The 19,419-nt window shown below is 44.5% G+C and overlaps 3 protein-coding genes across 4 annotated transcripts in view; 2 read left to right on the top strand and 1 right to left on the bottom strand.

The window, feature by feature from the left end:
- LOC308581873 (uncharacterized protein) overlaps positions 1-8,784 on the bottom strand; it is a 34,354-nt gene extending 25,570 nt beyond the window's left edge. The window contains exons 1-3 of one of the 2 annotated variants that reach the window (XM_081184650.1): positions 5,881-8,784; positions 4,455-4,725; positions 2,006-2,552 (exon numbers count right to left, since the gene is read on the bottom strand). In XM_081184650.1, the coding sequence (XP_081040776.1) occupies positions 4,545-4,725; positions 5,881-6,707 (1,008 nt within the window). In that variant the 5' untranslated portion in view covers positions 6,708-8,784 and the 3' untranslated portion in view covers positions 2,006-2,552; positions 4,455-4,544. Of the gene's footprint in view, positions 1-2,005; positions 2,553-4,454; positions 4,726-5,880 lie in introns of those variants that run through there. The other variant, XM_081184651.1, reaches the window with a different exon arrangement.
- The window catches only part of LOC308581872 (ankyrin repeat domain-containing protein 40-like), an 83,179-nt gene that overhangs the window by 2,765 nt on the left and 60,995 nt on the right, over positions 1-19,419 (top strand). The gene's annotated exons all lie outside the window — the stretch shown is intronic.
- On the top strand, positions 5,529-10,683 carry TOB1 (transducer of ERBB2, 1). Its single transcript, XM_081184652.1, has 2 exons — positions 5,529-5,769; positions 8,791-10,683. The coding sequence occupies exon 2, from the start codon at positions 8,936-8,938 to the stop codon at positions 9,932-9,934; it is 999 nt and encodes a 332-aa protein (XP_081040778.1). The 5' UTR covers positions 5,529-5,769; positions 8,791-8,935; the 3' UTR covers positions 9,935-10,683.

The following is a 19,419-nucleotide window of genomic DNA, read 5'->3' as shown; positions in this document are numbered from 1 at the left end:
GGGAGTCTAACCACAAGCTCCCATCCCTGCTATGTAGCAGGCACCTAGATGCCTGATGACCCGCCAGCCCTACTAATTCAGGAGTTTCTGCTATCTGCAGTTCAGCTTGAAGTTTTGTATTTAGGAAGTCCTGATGCTGCTCAGGGACACAGCACATGTCTTGCATGCAAAAGGTCCCATATTCGGTGCCCAGCATCTCTAGGTAGGCTAGGAAAGAGCTGAAACCTTGGACAGTCACTATCATTCTGTGTGCAAACAGTGTTTATTTCAGAAATGTATTTCCCATTTTCTCCTCCAAGAGGAGCCACTCAAAAGCAACTAACAAAATATAAAAACAAGCACAAAAATAAAAACAAGAATTCAACATTAGAACAAATTACCAACAACAAACAAGACTAAAAGCATCATCAGAGAACACAGGGGCTAGAGCTAAAAGCAAGCAAGCAAGCAAGCAAGCAAGCAAGCAAGCAAGCAAGCAAGCAAGCGAGAAACAGCAGAGTCAAAGGCTTCAAAGGTTGGCAGAGCACAAGAGAAAAATAAGCTAATTTCTTAAGGCAGGGAATTCAATGTACAGGGTGCTGCTATAGAGAAAGCCCTTTCATGCATTGCCACCCCACCAACTGTAACTCAGAAAGCAAATGGATGATACAACAGGGCTATGTTCTACCTTAGAAACAGTAAGCCTCTGAATACTGGTTGCTGGAAAATCACAAGCAGGGAGAGCAAGGTTGCGCTAAGGTCCTGCTTGTGGGCTTCCCACAGGCATCTGGTAGCCATTGTGAGAACAGAATGCTGGACTGTATGAGCTTTTGGCCTGATCCAGCAGGCCTCTTATAAGTGACACATTCACCTTGGAGCAGACAGTCTTTCAAGTAGCTTGGGCTGAAGCTATTTAGGACTTCAAAGGTAATTACTGAGCCAGGTGGACCAGTGGTCTGACCCAGTTTAAGGCAGCTTCCTACGCAACACCAGCGTTGGCTTTTTTAATTTACAAAAGGAAACTTTTAAAAGTTGTTGTACAATAGATTATATGGTTATCCAAAGGATCTCACAGCTACACGTCTCCATCCTGTCCCCATTTTATCACTACAACAATCTTGTGAGGTTAGGCTGAGATAAAATGAGGTTCCCACAACCCCACCCCCTGCATTCAAGGATTGTGCGAGGTGGGGTTTGTGGGGCAACAACCACACCCAGCAGCCATGCCCCTTCCCTGCCACCCACACATTTGGCATGCATGCACATAGAGATCCTCCATGCAAACATTCTATGTGCGCACATGTAACCTGGCATGTGCCCCACAACCCCCTTATACTTTCCTTGAACGCATGGCTTCCCACACCACCACCACTACCAATATAAACTCCCCAATAGTGGCTGGCCAAATCAAGTGAGCTCCCTGGCTGGATTAGGTGGCCTTGTCTAATATTTTAACTGGCCTCAGATTTATGCTTAGACATGTTTGCTTGCTTATGTACCCCTTCTAACGGAAGCAGTTTTACAATCCCCCCTCCCTTAATTTTCTTAAAAACATATGCGTGACCACTAGTTTTCACAGGAGCACCACTCATTTTAGGAGAGTTGTGTTTTAAATATTTTTCCCCCCTTGAATTACTCTGAGGCCAGCTATCCCGGAGGGGGGGGTCTGTTTACTCTCCCTGCCTCCTTCCACCACGTGCCCCCAGTTAAGTGCGTCCTTTGACGTTGCTGAAGCAGGTAAGTGAGGCAATGGCTTGCTGCGCTCCAGTCACGGTTATTTTCTTCCACTGTAACCTCCATTAACTTATTCGCCGCCACCCCCCTCCCAAAAAACCCGACTTTGACGTATTCCTCTTGGATACTGAGTGACCAATCAAGCAGTGACAGAGGAGGGAATGTAGCCAATCGGTCATCGTTGCTACCTGTGGGCAATATTTTTAGCTCAAAGGGAATTAAAAGAAGGGCGGCGGGAAGATGAGAAGAAGGGAGAGAAAACAAAAGGAAGTATTTTTGCGCATTCAACTGCGACGTTTTTGCGTACGTTTTATTATAAAAAACCCCAGTAAGTTACGTATTACCGTGAAAAACAAAAGAGAGGCATCTATGCGCATAAAGGCAAAGAAGGTTTCAAATATGGAATCAGACACAAACGCAGAAATCCGGTTGTTTTTCTTCCAGTCTTGTTGGCGACGCTCGCACGATTCATAGCCCCTACCCACCACCCCGGCCTCGCCCGGTTTTATGTGCTTTGCCTCGACGCTGCACAGCCTCATAAGTCCCCCATGCAGCACTTCAGGCTGATTTCAGTCATCTTCGTGGAGAAAGCAACCAACGCAATTCCTTCCCTTCCTGCGAAGATGGCAAAGCTCGACAGGGAAGGGCTGCCTGGCAAACCGCAGAGATCCTGCCTGGTTCAGCAAAGCCTCGCCGTCGCTACTACGGAAACCGGACCTCGCAAGTCCCTTCGCTCTTCCTCCCTTTGAGTGGCAGATTCCCGCGCCCAATGACTTTCTCTTCCTTCTCCCAGCTCCAACCAACGCAGTCACACTGGAAAGATTGCGCTTTGCCTCCGCCTATAGAAAAGGGCAAAATTGCAAAGCGACGTTTCCCTCCTCACCCACCTCCTCGTTTGCTTTACCTGCAAGGCCTCCCCCTCCGCTTCCTTTCATCTCTCTGCTTTAACTTCTCTTCTCCCGCTTCCTTTGCATTGCTTTTTTCGTCCCTAATAATAATTTTTAAAAACCCAGGGACTACCAGGAGCAGCGCAGACGCATGCGTTTCAGCAGCGGGGTGGGGTGTGCGAGATTGGCACGCAGCCTGGTCACCGGTGAGTGACCAGCTTGGGAACCAATGATAAGAGGAAAGGGGGCGGGGATTAGAATTAGTGGATCTAAGATTACTCAGCCGCTGCTCTGTGGTAGGAAGCTTGCCCACCCAATGCCCCCCTCCCGCTTTCACTGTTTATACGTCAAAAAGAGCTAGAGATGAAGGTAACTCCCACCACCACAAATATCCCCGAGTTTTCTTCCTTTTTTGCCATCCCAGATCACCATTATCATCAACTAGGCATGCTGGGTGCCTATTACCTTCATCATCATCATCATCATCATCATCTGACACTTTAGAAGTGTTACAATCAAGCGATATATAAATAAGCAACACTAAATTATTTGCCACGCTGGATACTTATTCCCTTCAGCATCATCATCATATGACGGTTTTAAGAGTTGTTACTACAATCAAGCGGTATGTAAATAATGAACACTAATTATTTGCCACGCTGGGTACTTAAATCCCATCTTTTAAAATTCCTTCGCAAGATCCAAAGGCCAGAACTTGAATATATCCAACACAATTTTTCCAAAACAACACCAAAACCTTTGTGTTTTTCTATGAGTGTTCGTTGCGGTTGGTGTCTCGCTAGTAAAAATGTCTGTCGCTATGACTCCAGTTACAGATAGGTAGCCGTGTTGGTCTGCCATAGTCAAAATAAAAAAATTCCTTCCTGTAGCACCTTAAAGACTTAGTTGGTCTTTAAGGTGCTACAGGAAGGAATTTTTTTATTTTGTCGCTATGACTGACATGGGTGTGTTTAAAGGGAGTGTATTATGCTATAGTGTATGTTATGTGAGGCAGTGCATCGCTGCGCCCATTGAGGTACACTGCACCACCCGCGGGGATCAGTCCATCCAGTTTTAGGGTAGGATGGAAGACAAATTAAAGGAGTGCATTTAGAAGCACTATTTGGGTGAGGATAAAAGTGCTGCCTCCCTTTTGGGAACTCAGCTCGTGAAATTCAAACAACTTCCCCGCCACATAGCCCTGCCTTGGGATTTGTTTGTTTGACAGGTCTCCGAGTATGACGATGTGTTAGGAGCTGTGTTGGGTTTTTTTTTTAACCCAATATAGATAGTAACTATAGCAACTGTCGATTCAAATCACACCCTCGCTTTTTGATAAGCCAGGTTGTGGGTTTTTTTAAAAAGGCGTTGTGCCTTAGGTTTAGGCTCTTCTCAATTACAGAGGACTATTTAATGGTCTGTATCAGTGGCCAAGGCTAGAGACAGGGGAAAGAACGCAGGCATTCAGAGTACAGTCGCGTTTCTTTGGACCCACGCTGATACTTTTGAAGAATCGGGAATTTTAAAGCAACGCAAAAGCCTGCAAAACCTGCTTTGCCAAAGACAAAAGGTGTCAGCAACCATCTCCATATCCATTTGCCTTCATTCCGGGGAGGGGGCACCGGGACCCCCTGACTGGATGTAGAAGCATTGAGTTTGCCTGAGATATATTCTTCGGGAATAATTAGAGGCGGAGAAATGCCTTCCCTGGTTAAACCAGGTAAGTCTAATGCTAGCATCGCTTTCTATCAAAGGTATGTCACTGAATTAATTCTATTGGTATGAAAACGACGACTCCTCCCAAAAGGGAAGAAGCGCGAGTGCTCCCTGCCCGTGTAGTTAGTGTCGGGTCACCTTAGACAGGAGGAGGCTGAGGAGCTCTTGGCCTTTGATGCCTCGCAATTCTCTCTTTCAGGTTCGGGCACATTTTCCCCCTCGATGACGTCAAGAATCAAGGAGCATCCTGGGAAACGTAGTTTCGTTCTCCCTGGAAGGGAGGGAGGGTGTGCGATCAAAGGAGAGTGACGTAGACGTTTGACGTAACCGCAAGCCTCGAAGCAGCAGGGGGTGGGGATGAGGGAAGGCGTGAGCGTAGCCGTAGAGAGAGCCCGTTTCCCATTGGCTCCTGAGAGGAAAGTGTGGGGGGGGTAGAGAAGGGGAGGGGGAAGCACAGAAAGCAAGATGGCGATGAGCAGAATATATCAATACACTAAAGATGTGTGCATAAGAAGGGTGGGAGACCCGGAGCGGACGTATAGGCAGGGGAGGAGCATCTGCAAAGATGGGGAAGGAGGAGGAGGTGGCAGCAGCAGAGGACGACGCTGTTGGCAGGAGAGTTAAAGGAAAAGCAAACAGCAGAAGAAATGTGGGAAGAGGAGGGAGCAGCTGCCAGAGGAGAAAGAGGGAAGCCTGAGGACGACGGCAGAAGGGAGAAAAGAAAAGGCGAGGCGTAACTCAGACCTCGAATGCAATGCAGCTCTACGTCACTGCCGAAATTTAAAACAGAATAGAACTGGGCGGGGAGGGGGAAATGTGTGTCGCAAAGTGAAACCTACAAGCAGAGGGACATGGGGAGGGCACTCTTATGCTGGGGGTTGGGGTGATCTGTTTGTGAGGCCACCTGGATAAGGGAAAAGGGCAACGATAGGAACCCTCTGCTGGGGGGAGAGCGAAGACAAGGGGAGGGGGAAGTGGGAATGTGATGGGACCGAGGGGTTAGGAGTAGGTGGGGGAACAGAGGCGGGTGGGGACTGTGCCTTATTGGCAAGCCCAATGCCCCAATCAGGAGCAGCGCCCGGGACAGGGGACGGCCGATTGGTAGGTGGGTGGGTGGGGCCAGAGAGAGCTGTGGGCGGAGAGCGGGTGGGCGTAGCCACACGGGATGAAGGGGCGGGGCAAGGGAAGGCATATATAGAGGAGCGGCGAGCGCTCGGGCGCTACAAGAAGGCGTCTAGCAGCTGCTGAGGCGGAGCGCGCTGTCTCTCTCGTCCCGGGGTGTGAGAAGCGCCATCCTCCCTTTTTCTCCCCCCACCCTTTCCTAGCGCTCTTCCTGGGGTTATGGGGCTTCGGTACTGAGCTCCTCCCTCCTTTCCTTCAACCCCAACCCCCGGGACTGCCACCGGGATTTGTTTGCACTATTCACATCACCTTCTTCCCCCACTCACCCCGGGTGAGTATCGCTCCCTCCCTCCTTCCTTCCGTGTGGGGCGAGCCGTGGGGAGCTGCTGCTGCTGTCAAGACCCGGCTGTGAGGGATGAGGTGGAGGTCGGCGGGGGCTTGCCATAGGCCGGCGGGGCTTGGAGGGACGACAGCGGCCGAGAAGATAGATTCGGGGGGTGGAGGAGGGCAGCTTACCGCACCCTCTCGCCTGGTCGCCCAGCCCCATAGAGCAGGGCCGGCGCTGTGTGTGAGGGGTGGCGGTGTGGGGCTTTTGTGCCAGCGCCTCTGGAGGAGGAGAGACTGAAGAGTTGGCGCAGCTCGACTGGGAGGAGAGGAGTATTGGGGGGGGGGGGGAGGCTGGGGGAGCCTTCGTGGGGCCGCCCCACGGAGGTCGGCGAAGGGGGCGTCGGACCAGACCTGGCCGGCTGGCGTTGCTGGTGCGGAGGCAAAGGGAGGGTGTTGGCAGAAGGGCTGACAGGGCAGCGCTGGCTGAGGGTGTTGACACAGCCCTGCAGAGGGAGGCGGGGAAGCGAGCGAGCGAGAGGCGCTGGCAGGCGCAGCCCTCCGAGGCAGCGGCTGGGGAAAGGGGGCTGGCGGGGGGGGGGCGTCGGTGGCACAAGGCAGCCTCGTACAGCAACCGTGTGTCTCGGGAAGGGGGGGGGAGGATTCGGGTGCCAAGTGTGTGGGGGGGTGGTTGTTGGTTGGCACAGCTTTCCTCCCTCCACCCCACCCCCCAATCCCGCCGTGGCTGGGGAGGGAGAGGCTGCTTAGGTTGTCTGGCAGAGCCCCTCCTCTGGTGGTGGGGGGAGGAGGAGGGGGAGGAGGCAGAAGTGTTGGGACGGCCCTCTTGAAGGTTGGCGGTGGAGGGAGGGGAGGCGCAAGTGTAGTTGGCACAGCCTGTTCGGGGAGGGGAGTGCAGTTGAGGTTGGGGACGAAGGGGGTCGGCATAATCCCACCCAGACGAGAGATTGTATGTGGGGTGGGGGTGATGGGGACTCAATGCATTGGCAGCAGTCTTAAGATGGATGTGGTTGTTGTGAGGCTGTGGTGGCAAGGGCTGAGAGAGAAGGTAGAATATAGTATGGTGCTGAGAGAAACACACCAGCTATAACTGGACGGGGGGGGGGACCTTTGGGTAGGGAGCCTGTCTTTACTTGAGTAGAGACCGTAAAGATCCAGACAATACCAGGTCAGAATGGCAGAGCAATCATAAGGCGATCTTGCCCATATCTGTTCCTACATATGTTCGATCAGGTTGAAAACTCACTTTTAAAGGTAGTGGTTGCCCTTCTGGCTCAAAATCTTGTTCCTAGCACAAGGAGATGAGAGGGAAGGCCACTGGGAGTGACACAGTGGAGAACTGGGCCTGGCTTGACCAGGGGAGAGAGGACTTGGCCAATCATCTCCCTTTTCATAGAAAGCACTTTTTCTCCTGCTGCTGGAGCTCCAAGAGCTGTGAGCAGAAATCTAATGAGACCCAACTGCCTGGTTATGTAACGCCCATATACCCCGCTTAAAAGTTCCACCTTTCCCCCTCTCGTCTCCAATTCCTTGACTAACGTAATTAACATATATAATTAATTTTAAAAGGTTATTTTTTAAAAGCTAGAAAACATTTGAACTGTTCCAGGTTGTTTTGTTTAATCAGGTCTTTGTGCCAGGGAAAGGATGCCAATTTAATTTCTGTTCTTGAAAGGGTAATATATTTCCTATGTGCAGGGGTGGTTAAACAGATGGATTAATAAATCATTTTGTATGTTCGATGTAGCTAGTCCAATCAGATCATCTGTACTTTTATATGTTGCATTTGTAAATATATTCTGTTTGCCCTTGATCTTTCCTTATCCCCACCCAGTGCTGATCCAGCAATCGTTTAAAGGTCGCCTTATCGTACAGCTGGTAGTTCTCTTATCATGTAAAGAGGGCAAAAGGAAAGGGAAATGTCTTTAAAAGCTGGGTTAACCTCTGAAAGCTAATCATTTAGGGCAAGGAAATAGAATCTACTCATTTTTAGTGCATTTTTGCTTTCTAGCTTATGAACTTACTAGATTTCAAAACTACTGTTGCGATGCAATGCAGTGCAGTTGAAAAACAATGTTAATGAGTAAACACAACTTTATTAAATTTTGTAGTAACTTTTTAAAGATAGAAACCTTGTCTTTACAGGCTTTTAATATGGGCAGTATGATTTTTCATAGTATGTTAATGTTATTGATTTAGCATTGTAATTTGTATTACAATTTATTATTAACTCTATAGAGCTGCTACATTGATTTCATTACAAATGAGAATACCATCTATGTAAGGAATCTGGCTAACAGCTTTTTCAAATTTCCCAGTACACTGAAGATTTTATTACATTCTCTTTATAGTATAATGTATTCGTAATTAAAAATTGGTTGTCTGGTAAGGATGGACTTCTTGCTTGATACTTTATAATGAACTTCATGTGTGAATATTGTAATAAAATTATAATTCTGGAGTTGTATGTAGATTTTTTTTTAAGTACACATTTTCTATCAAAATATAGCAATTACTTCTCTTTTCTTTGAGCTCAAGCAATTTTGAAATTCTACCAGCATTGAAAACTACATGTTACACTTCAAACTAAGAGTTTTATAGCCTCAAAATGAGAAATTCCTTTTTAGTCTATTAGCATTATTTTCAAATATCTTAATGTTATGGCTGGCTTCTGTCAGTCACCAAAACTATAGGTGGTAGCAGAAACATTTACAGGACAACTACCACTGTTTAGTTTATGTCTTAGACTCTTGCTCTTCTCTCCACATTACTTAAGTACCTGAGCTGCAAACTCAGAACTTGAAATGCATCCATGGTGATCTTGCATTTGTTCTCTGTTTATTTAATCTGCTTAGCTTTTAAGTTGCATATACAGTGCCAGTGTGTTGCAAATGTCTGTAGTTGGGAAATATAACCTATTTTAGGGAAAGTGTGATGCTAAAATAAGAGGCCTAGTTGACTTGCTTGTGCACTTTCCTTATTTGGATCTTTGCTTTTGTTTTTCTTAAAGGAACAACACTACTCAAGGTGAAGAATAACAATCTTCTAGAATCAGCACTTTGAACAAATTTTTGCTTTCCTGTGGTATTTTGAACATTTCTCCCATTCTTTGTGGTTTGAAACGGAGACTTTGTAATTCTGTGCTGTTAGCAGCTATGCAGCTTGAAATACAAGTAGCACTCAATTTCATTATTTCGTATTTGTACAATAAGCTTCCCAGACGACGTGTGAACATTTTTGGTGAAGAGCTGGAAAGACTACTCAAGAAGAAGTATGAAGGGCATTGGTATCCAGAAAAGCCATACAAAGGATCAGGGTTTAGATGTATACATGTAGGGGAGAAAGTGGACCCAGTTATTGAACAAGCATCCAAAGAGAGTGGTTTGGACATTGATGATGTTCGTGGCAACCTGCCTCAGGATCTTAGTGTCTGGATTGACCCGTTTGAAGTTTCATACCAAATTGGTGAAAAGGGACCAGTGAAAGTGCTTTATGTGGATGACTCCAATGAAAATGGATGTGAATTGGATAAGGAAATCAAGAATAGCTTTAACCCAGAGGCCCAGGTGTTTATGCCAATTAGTGACCCAGCATCTTCTGTCTCGAGTTCTCCTTCGCCTCCCTTTGGTCACTCTGCTACTGTGAGCCCAACCTTCATGCCCCGTTCCACACAGCCTTTAACGTTCACCACTGCCACATTTGCTGCCACCAAGTTTGGCTCAACCAAAATGAAGAACGGCAGCCGCACCAACAAGGTCGCCCGCACTTCTCCCACTAACCTTGGCTTAAATGTCAACGATCTGCTGAAACAGAAAGCTCTTTCCTCCTCCATGCACTCTCTCTATGGTCTTGGCCTAGGTAGCCAGCAGGTTCCACAACAGCAGCAACCACCACAACAGCAGCAGAAAACGTCTGCTCTTTCTCCTAATGCAAAGGAGTTCATTTTCCCCAATGTACAGGGCCAAGGTAGTACAAACAACCTATTCCCTGGCGACAGTCCCCTTAACCTTAGCCCTCTCCAGTACAGTAATGCCTTTGATATGTTTGCGGCCTATGGAGGTCTAAATGAGAAGTCTTTTGTGGATGGCTTGAATTTCAGCTTAAATAGCATGCAGTACTCTAACCAGCAATTCCAGCCTGTTATGGCTAACTAAAACAAAATACAAATCATATTGTACAAGTTGAAATGCACGTACCCAAGGGTGTATCTTTTCCACCTCTTGAGTTTTTTTTAAAAAAGCTTGTAGTATGAATACATTCAAGCTTGGTTAGATAAGGACAACATGCATCATTTTTTCATTTGCCAACCAAGCACAAAGTTATTTTTTACTGACTGTACATTAAATATACTCGAGATATGGCCTCTTACAGTATTTAAGATATAGCAAGGACATGGCTGATTTTTTATATATATAAAAAATTGGCACTAATAAGTGGGTTTATTGGTCTTTTCTAATTGTATAATTTAATTTAGTACAAAGTTTGTAAAATATCAGAGTATATATTGTTTCTACAACATGGTATTGCATTTTTATCTTTTTACTACAGTGATCTGTGACAACTGCAGCAGCTTCATGTTGTATTTTTTTTACTGAAATTATAAAATTCATCTTAAAAAACATCAATTCTAAAAAGTGTGCAAAATATTCCTTAAGCGGTGGAATTCAAATTGTATGGAATACTTTTTTCCAAGAAAGAAACACAAATTGTATTTTCTGTTAAAAAGTTTAAAGATTTTTTGCTATATATTATGGAAAAAAATGTAATCGTAAATATTAATTTTGTACCTACATTGTGCAATACTTGAAAAAGGTATAAAAGTATTTTGAGTCAGTGTCTTATGTTAAAGAGAGGGACTGAAATAGTTTATATTAAGTTTGTATTAAAATTCTTTAAAATTCAACTGGTGTTGTGGATTTTTTAAATGGTCAAATAACACTGCAATGTTAATGCCTGGGTAGCAGCCTCTATTAACATGGATCTTATAATATAAAGCAGTCTGCTGTGTTGATGCAAGCTGATAATTTTCTGTGCTACTTACTATTGTAACGCAGTGTACTGTTGTATTAAGTTTATACTTCATCAACTAATTTTCATCCTAAAGCTCTTCCTATATGAATCCCCTTTCCATACTGCAATCAGTTAGCGTTAAAACATTTATTCTTAAACAGTGAAAGCCATATATTATTTAATGCTGGATTTATGAGAATAGTTTATTAAATCTATAGAGAATTGGGGAGGGGTTATAATGAAACTCATGTGAATCCAATAATCAGTTTTTTTTAATCTTGTGTTAAAACTTTAGAGCTCAGAAACCTACTTGAAAACATGCTTTTTAAGGAAAACCAGTTCTATAAATATATTTCATCATTGTTTGATCCATTCTGTTCTGATAAATATTGCAAGATAGAAATTGTAAAATATCATTTAATGGGTATTTGAAGAAACACACTCCCCCACTCCTTCACCACCTCAAATAATAAGAAAAAGTGGTTTGTAGAGGCTAGTGAAATATACACAGGCACCTTAACACATAAAGTTAGTTCTGCAGTTGAATTTCTCTGGAGCGAGTTTGAAAAGTAAAATATGGAGCAAGGTAGCAGCTGTGGTTTTCCAAAGCCTGACAACTAATTTGACTGACATTTTCTTGCCCCATATTGTCATTCTTGTAGCACACAATCCAGGGTCAGTTTTGTAGTATGTGTATATGTAATTAAGTTCTGGTGTTCTGCAGGCTCCATTGAGATAAATGCTTTGAGTCATCACTGCTCCTGGTTTTAAGTTGGGATGAGGGTGGGTGTTTCCAAGTTCTTGGAACAGAATCAAGCATGCTGCTTAGCACCATCGTACACTTTGTTTTGGGGAGGCTGGAATTGGGCTGTGGAGGAAAATAAGGCCAGCAAGAGTAGGAAGACTGAATCCTGACATAGATTTTACTTTCTCTGTGTACTAAAGTTCAATAGCTGTAATAGGGCTTGGGATTTTTGTCCCTTTATCACTCCTCCTATCTGGTACACTTGTATCGACCTCAGCATCTGCTTCACCTTGACAATCCAGCAAATAGTACTGAATGTATAAAGCAACTTTGTCAGATCAGATCTGGCATAACATTGTCTACTTTCACCGGGCATAGCTTTCACACAAGAATCTTCCAAATCCTGCTACCAGAGATTACGCTGCATATACCATGGATGGAGCTGGGGCCGTCTTGCTGTGTGATAATTATGTGCCTTTCTGCACTCCCATTAAGCTGCTCCCATTTGCCCACTAAAAGCAACACGGTAATATAAATGATGGAGCTCTCTGTTAGTGTTTAAATTATTAACTGAACAATGCAGTTATTGTTCAATTGAAGTTAATGTCCCAGGAATTAAGGTCAGACTCCTTTCAATTTGCCATGTAGCACCAAGATCACTATCATCTTAACAAACTTCCATGACACAGATAATGACACGATTGGATAATGTGTTCATATAATCAAGGTACAAGATATGCACATGCAACCTAGTTGAGCTAACACAAAAGTAGGTTTGAACTGCATCTTTTGGAGTGGGGTTTTTTTTTTATAATTCACCCTCTTAATACTGAAGGCATTGTTCTAACTGATGTACTTAATTCTGTCCAGATCCATACCATACATTTATAGCACATGACAGTTCCCAGGATTTTTCAGGGCAAACCATTTCTCCCCCAGAGCTACAGTTCCCAGACCTTAAACAAACTACAAGTCCCAGGGTTCTTTGAGTGAAGTTTTGTACTTTAAATGTACATTGGATGTGTGTTAAATCTATGGTGTGGATCTGGTTGGAAGAAAGACTGCAGATAAGGATGGGCAGTTTTGATGATTGCCTTTATTTTTCTCCTAAAGACAAACCCTTGGTGTATTATTTATGGCTGCAAAGTGGTCTAGGAATCCTAGAAATAAATAAATGCTCAAATTAAAAAAGAAAAGGTTTGAGTATTTAGGGCTTGCATTGTGAGTTTATTGTAGGTCAATGCAGAATTGAAGTGTGACTAATCACCAAGACACTATGATGATTACATATTAGATTCAACATAGGTACTACTAATTTTTTTGTTTTTGTTTAAGAAGAAATGCAGGGTTTCTGCTTAACCCAAGTAAGGTGAGGAGGAGGAGGAGTATTTATATTTTGCTTATATACCACAATGGCTTGTAAGTGATTTACAACTATAAAATCAATACTGTACATAATTAAAATACACAAAAACATTTCCATTGGAATGTTAAAGGAGACGTGTGTCAGGCAAGTCCCCTTTCCTCATTTTCTTTTGTCATTTGTGCAGTTGCATTTGTGTGTGTGTGTCCTTGCAATGTTATGCAATTGCACATTATTCAGATATTTTTCAGTTGGACCCATGACTTCTGGGCAAAATCTTTTCCAATATAGGTAGAAAATAAAATTAGGCTTACATCAGGACCAGCCAATGCAATGTCAAGTTGGCCACTGCTGTTTGAACTTGAAGGATGTGCTCATAATTTGGCATCAAAGAATAATTTGGAATCCAGTAGAGAAGTGGAATATGCCTTCCTTTGCCTACACATATTGTATCATGAAAGTACTGTATAGTACTGTTGATTTCATCAGTACTTGATTTGTAATATGTTTCCACTTAATGCATTTGAGAACTTATGTCAAAATGTACTCTGTGCACCAGAAAGTGCTCACTTTTGAGATGGGAAATGTCATATTGAATCATGCATTGCAAAATTATGGGACTTACCTGACCAGATTACTAAATCAAATGTCACTGTGGCTGCAAGTCCTGAATCTAATTACATTGCCTATGAGGTGGAACACTGCTGTATCTCTGTAATTTATAAACAATGGCCTCATCTCATGAACAGTCTGCATTTCTCTCTCTGTGCATATTGTATCATTGGCGGAAAATAATAATAATGTGCTTACTAATTTTGTGTTATATCAATCCCAGTGTAATCTCAGGACTGCAGTCTTAAGCACCGATCATGGACAGGGAGCAAATCCCACTGAACTCAAAGACAAGCTCAGGATTGTGCAGTATACTGTTGAGTTTCTCTTACAGCCTCCATCACTGCCATTTGGCTCTGAAATGTAGTTATGAAGATTAGTGGGACAGAAATTGTGACTTGTGTTTCAAAAACTGTATAGTGGTTCAGAGTTTCTGGCTGCTTAGGCTGTGCATGCATCATCTCTGACACTGCTCAAAGTAAGCAGGTCACTTTCTTGTACATAATTGCATTTTATAGGTTTTTAGCAAGCTGTTTTAAAACAGAATCTTAGAATGGTAGAGTTGGAAAGGGACCATGAGAGCCATCTAGTCCAACCCCTGCAATGCAGGAACCTTTTGCCCAACATGGGGCTTGAACCCATGACCCATGAGATTAAGAGTCTCATGCTCTACAGACAGAGCTTAAAATAGGTTTGTAAAAGGGTAGATCAGCCACGTGACTTCTAGCATGACTTGAGTCTAGTGTATAAAATATATTTCCTAATACAGGAAAGTGTCAGCTTTTGACCTGATGTGCTTTCAAGGTACATGTTAGAAATATATTTCCTGCACATTATATTTTCTATGTAGTTACCAGCCCAAACTTTTTCATGTAAAAGCGCACACATGCAAAAGTGACAGACAGAGATATGCCAAAACTGAAGAAGGGCAAATTATTCACCATTGCCTAACCCAGATCTGTGGCCCTTGAGCTGCATGCCGTCTGCAGTTTCCTCCAGGTCTGCCCTTGGCTTTCTAGATGCTACAAGCCTATTTTTGCCCCCAGGCTTCAGTTTCTTTTAGTCTCGTGCGTTTTCCCCAAGAAAAAGCAAACTCGAGCTGAACTGAGAGAAGGAAGGAGAGGGTTGAGGTTACGGTGGCCTGGCTGGTTTATACAGCACCAGTGTATTGTGATTATGAATTCTGGGTACATGGTGGCAACTGCAGGGAAGATGGTGATTTCTAAATTGAAGCCGAGATTGTTCTGTGTGGTGTGCGTGTATGTGTGTTAAAAGAAGGGAGTGTTTGTTGTTCGTGTGTGTGAGGAACTACCTACCTGATGCCTACATTCTAAGCATAAGCAGAAATTGGTGGTAATGGTAAAAAAAGGACACCATGCTATTCCCACCATAACCCCTCCTGTCCCAATTCTTTACTCAGAGCAAGCACTTCTGTGCAGCCATTCACTTCCTTGTTCCAGAAAATGAGAGAGAAAATAAGTGGATCCACCCACCTTTGACCCTGGATTTGCCTTCCATCAGGTGAAGTCCCTGACTGATGCTTCCTGTAGGTCAACAGCCCTTCAAAGTTCTGTACCCTTGGTGTAGTCAGTAAGATAACACAGGTAAAGGTAAAGGGACCCCTGATCATTAGGTCCAGTCGTGGCCAACTGGGGTTGTGGCGCTCATCTCGCTTTACTGGCCGAGGGAGCCGGCGTACAGCTTCCGGGTCATGTGGCCAGCATGACTAAGCCACTTCTGGCGAACCAGAGCAGCGCACGGAAACACCATTTACCTTCCCGCCAGAGCGGTACCTATTTATCTACTTGCACTTTGATGTGCTTTTGAACTGCTAGGTTGGCAGGAGCAGGGACCGAGCAACAGGAGCTCACCCTGTCGCGGGGATTTGAACCGCCGACCTTCTGATCGGCAAGTCCTAGTCTTTGTGGTTTAGACCACAGCGCCACCCGCGTCCCTAAAATAACATAGACACAGGCTTATTTCTTGGAAGGGGGGCACCCACCATGTTGTGCCTTTTCTCACATTCTAGTCAACAGCACTTACGTGTTCCACACCCTTAAAAGGGGTACAAAAATCTGATGGTAAATACAGTACCAAGATTGCCACGTGCCAGAAGGCTTATGTGATTCCATCCCCATCCCCCTCCTATCCAGTTCTCTCTCATCTCCACTCTAAAAGCCTCATTCGCTTATTTTTGCCACTGCACTGGCACATTCTGTCCCTTCTCCCTGCCATGCTCTGCATGCACACCTTCACCTGCTGTGAACTGTGTGCCACCATCTGTTGTGCGCAGAACCGCTGCCACCCTTGCTCTGCTCCACAATTTGAATTTCCTGTCAGTGCTGGTGTGAAGTTGAAATGCCAAAGGGAAGTTCTTCCTCTGACTCTGGTCACCACCATGGCCCTTAGAGGAGTCACACCTTGAGACTGTGGGCCCTGCCTGAGTTTTTTGGCTGCTATTGCCTGCTGCTACCTCTGCACATCTGCTGGCGTGTGTGGGGAACATGGCTATCCCAATTAGCAGTAACTGAAACATCAAAATAGCTGACTTCTGTACTAGCCAGTGGTGCTTTGGAAACAAGCACAGCTAGTTTATGTAGCATCTGTTTGCACATAATACGTGATCAGGTTGGTTTTAGAACTCTGTACTGTTCTATAATGTTTGAATAAGAAATACCTCAGAGTTTGTATGTCTCGTTTGGAAACCGATGAAGCAAACTGTCTGGTTCAGCACTCTTTACCCCCCCCCCTTTTTTTTTGGTCATCAGCAAGCTGATTTAAATGGAATGAACAATGTTGACTGCATTCCTCTCGTGAGTAGCATTAAAAAAAAAAATTGCTAAACTGTAAAATCCTGCTGAAGTGATTGTTCCAGAAAAGTGTAGTGGTGGCTGGGCATAGTCAAACAGACTGTGTTCCTGTGGCTTTTTGCCCTGTTGGCTTTATATATTATTGGAGAAAGCTTGCTGCACAGAAGTGGGGGGGGGCATTTAGCAGGATAAAGCACACTGCCCTCAGTATTCTCAGACATTTACCTCACAGATAAAGCATGATCAGTGTGCAGAGCTGAGAACAGTTGTAAAATATTTTTAGAAAAATCTTGGCATGCAGCAACGCAGAGTTACAGACCCTTTTACCCCCATCTCTCTGCCCTTGTTTTGTTACTTTCAGATTTGACCCAACAGGCTCTGTTTTGATTGGATTTGTGTAGCTGACTTTGAAAAACCAAGCTTCAGATGAATAATCTGATAAACTACTAGGCTGACCTCATTTTTAGAATGCAGGCCCCATAGGAAAACATGCCCTGTCTCTTACGACAAGGGGCCTCAATCTCAAGGTCTTGCTGAACCTCTTCCAGGTTCATTGAGCACCAAGGGGCAGTCCATAAAATATATGCCCTTTATTATGTATGTGTAGTAGATTTGTGGAAAAGACATGACTGGGCAATGGTTAAAATAGGACCAAGCATGAGAAGACGATCTTTCTTTCTTTCTTCCTCTTAAAAGGATAACATTCTTTTTGGATGGTCCCAAAATGCTGGCCTGTTTATAGGACATACAGTACACAGAATATGAGAATAACAGCATCCTTTCTCTGCTCTGTTTCCAACATCACAGCAAGGTGCTATGAGGACAGGTGCAGGAAGGACAGAGAGAAGCTTTAGGAAAGGCAGTGCTGTCGTGAATGGGAGTTGTAGTCCAACACTTGGAAAGCATCATATTGGGTATTCGTGCGCTAACCACTACACCACCCTGACCAACCTCACTATTCTTTCACCATCAGCTCAGCCTGATAAATTGTGTTTGATGTCATGTAGTGCTGTTCTTTCTTGTTCTCTGTGTTTTGGATCAACACAGCTGTCAAGATTTTGGACATGTCTACGGACTCTATTTGTGGGATGTGGCTATAGGCTTTTTTGGGGGGGAGGACTTTGTTGGGGGGGCAGAACCGACATGATTGTTCAGTTAGTTAAATATTTCTATTGTTTTACTTGATCTGGGGAGGTGGGCAGCTGCCCCTCCCTGTCCCCAGCTACGCCCATGGCTATGGGGGCTGTCAAAATTAACTCCTGCACCAACAGTTCCCATTTTGCCACTGATAAAAAGTTGGCCATTGATCCACAGAGAGATACTCACAGTGGTGTTTGCATAAATCATTCTGTTTGGCTGCATCCCTGTTGATTCTATTCTTATGCTGTAAATCGGCTCCCTTGGGAATTTGGAGGAGGGTTTTGGAGATAAGACTGTATCTCACTGGGTAGAGGGCACCGTTTTCATGCCAAAGGCCCAATCTCATTCCCTGGCATCTCCAGTTTCAAAAAGTCAGGTAGCCATTAATAAGAAAGAGGGCTGCTGCCAGCCAGAGTGGGTAATATTGTGTGTGCTAGATGGACAAGCAGTCTGACCTGCTTTACAGTAGCTCCCTTGTGCACCTGAGACTGATGTTCTTAGCCTGCAGATCACGAAGCAGTGCAAATCATGACGCAGGATTAGAGTGGAATTACGTTACAGTGAAGCCTTTAAGTGATCTGCTTCGTGAATATGGCTGCGGATGTGCGACTAAGGTGTGCTTTTTGCTGTTTGTTACACAGACTCAAGTTCCACAGTAATTTTGTGGCTGGCCTATAGAAATCAAGAGATTCCCCCCCCCCCCCGAGCATATTTCCATTTGCCAGAACAAGAGAGCTTGATTTGAGCAGCACATGATTAGGAAACTCACGTCACACCCACCCACTGAATTTCAAATTGTCTTTTCTGGAAACAACAAGCTGCTCTGGGAATAATCTAGTCCTGGATGACACTGGAGAGTGCCACTCTGGCGTTTTCCTGTCAGAGGCCTTTTAGGCTTTTGTTGGATGCTGCAGACTATTTTCATTACGAGAGCAAGAGCTGTATACTTGCTACAATACGCTCGGTTTGAAGAATCATTTGGCTTGTCATTGACAAGAAGGAAAAATACTACAGTATACCGTTCCATTTCTAGTTTATGATGATTTTCTGCCTGCTTTTATGAAGGCAGAACTAAAATGTGCTGCTCAGTCTGTATATTCCTCATCAGTCAATTTTTAAAAATTCCCTTTTTATGTTAAATAATGTAATTCGAATTCTAAATAACAAATGAGACCTGAAATAATGAGCTGGATCCAGTGCTAGCCCCAGAGTAGACCCAGTGAAAGTTAATGGGCATGACTAACTTAGATTTATTAATTTAGATAGGCCTACTCTGAGAACTAGTGATGTATGGAAGTGAGAGCTGGACCATAAAGAAGGCCGAAGAATTTATGCTTTTGAATTAGGGTGCTGGAGGAGACTCTTGAAAGTCCCATGGACTGCAAGAAGATCAAACCTATCCATTCTTAAGGAAATCAGCCCTGAGTGCTCACTGGAAGGACAGATCCTGAAGCTGAGGCTCCAATACTTTGGTCACCTCATGAGAAGAGAAGACTCCCTGGAAAAGACCCTGATGTTGGGAAACATGGAGGGGACAAGGAGAAGGGGACGACAGAGGACAAGATGGTTGGACAGTGTTCTCGAAGCTACCAGCATGAGTTTGACCAATCTGTGGGAGGCAGTAGAAGACAGGAGTGCCTGGCGTGCTCTGGTCCATGGGGTCATGAAGAGTCGGACATGACTAAACGACTAAACAATAACAACACTCTGAGAACATGTTGCAATGTGAGGTGAAGTTGTTCAGTGTTTCAGCCACCCCAACCTCCCCACCCCAGTTTTCTGTCTCCCCTCAACCATCTGATAGCACCAGTGAGGTGCATGTTGGTGCAAATGGTGACAATGACCTCCTCCAGTGGCCTTGAGACTTTTGCAGCGCCTCCATTTTTTCTCCCTTTGGCTGTACTAGCAAGGCCAGATTAAGGTGGTTGGGGGCCCTGGAGGAATTCCAGAAATAGGACT

Source organism: Podarcis bocagei, assembly GCF_964188305.1.
Source record: "Podarcis bocagei genome assembly, chromosome: 2".
Taxonomy (NCBI): domain Eukaryota; kingdom Metazoa; phylum Chordata; class Lepidosauria; order Squamata; family Lacertidae; genus Podarcis; species Podarcis bocagei.
Note: the sequence above shows the minus strand (reverse complement) of the source record. Positions and strands in the feature narration are given on the sequence as shown.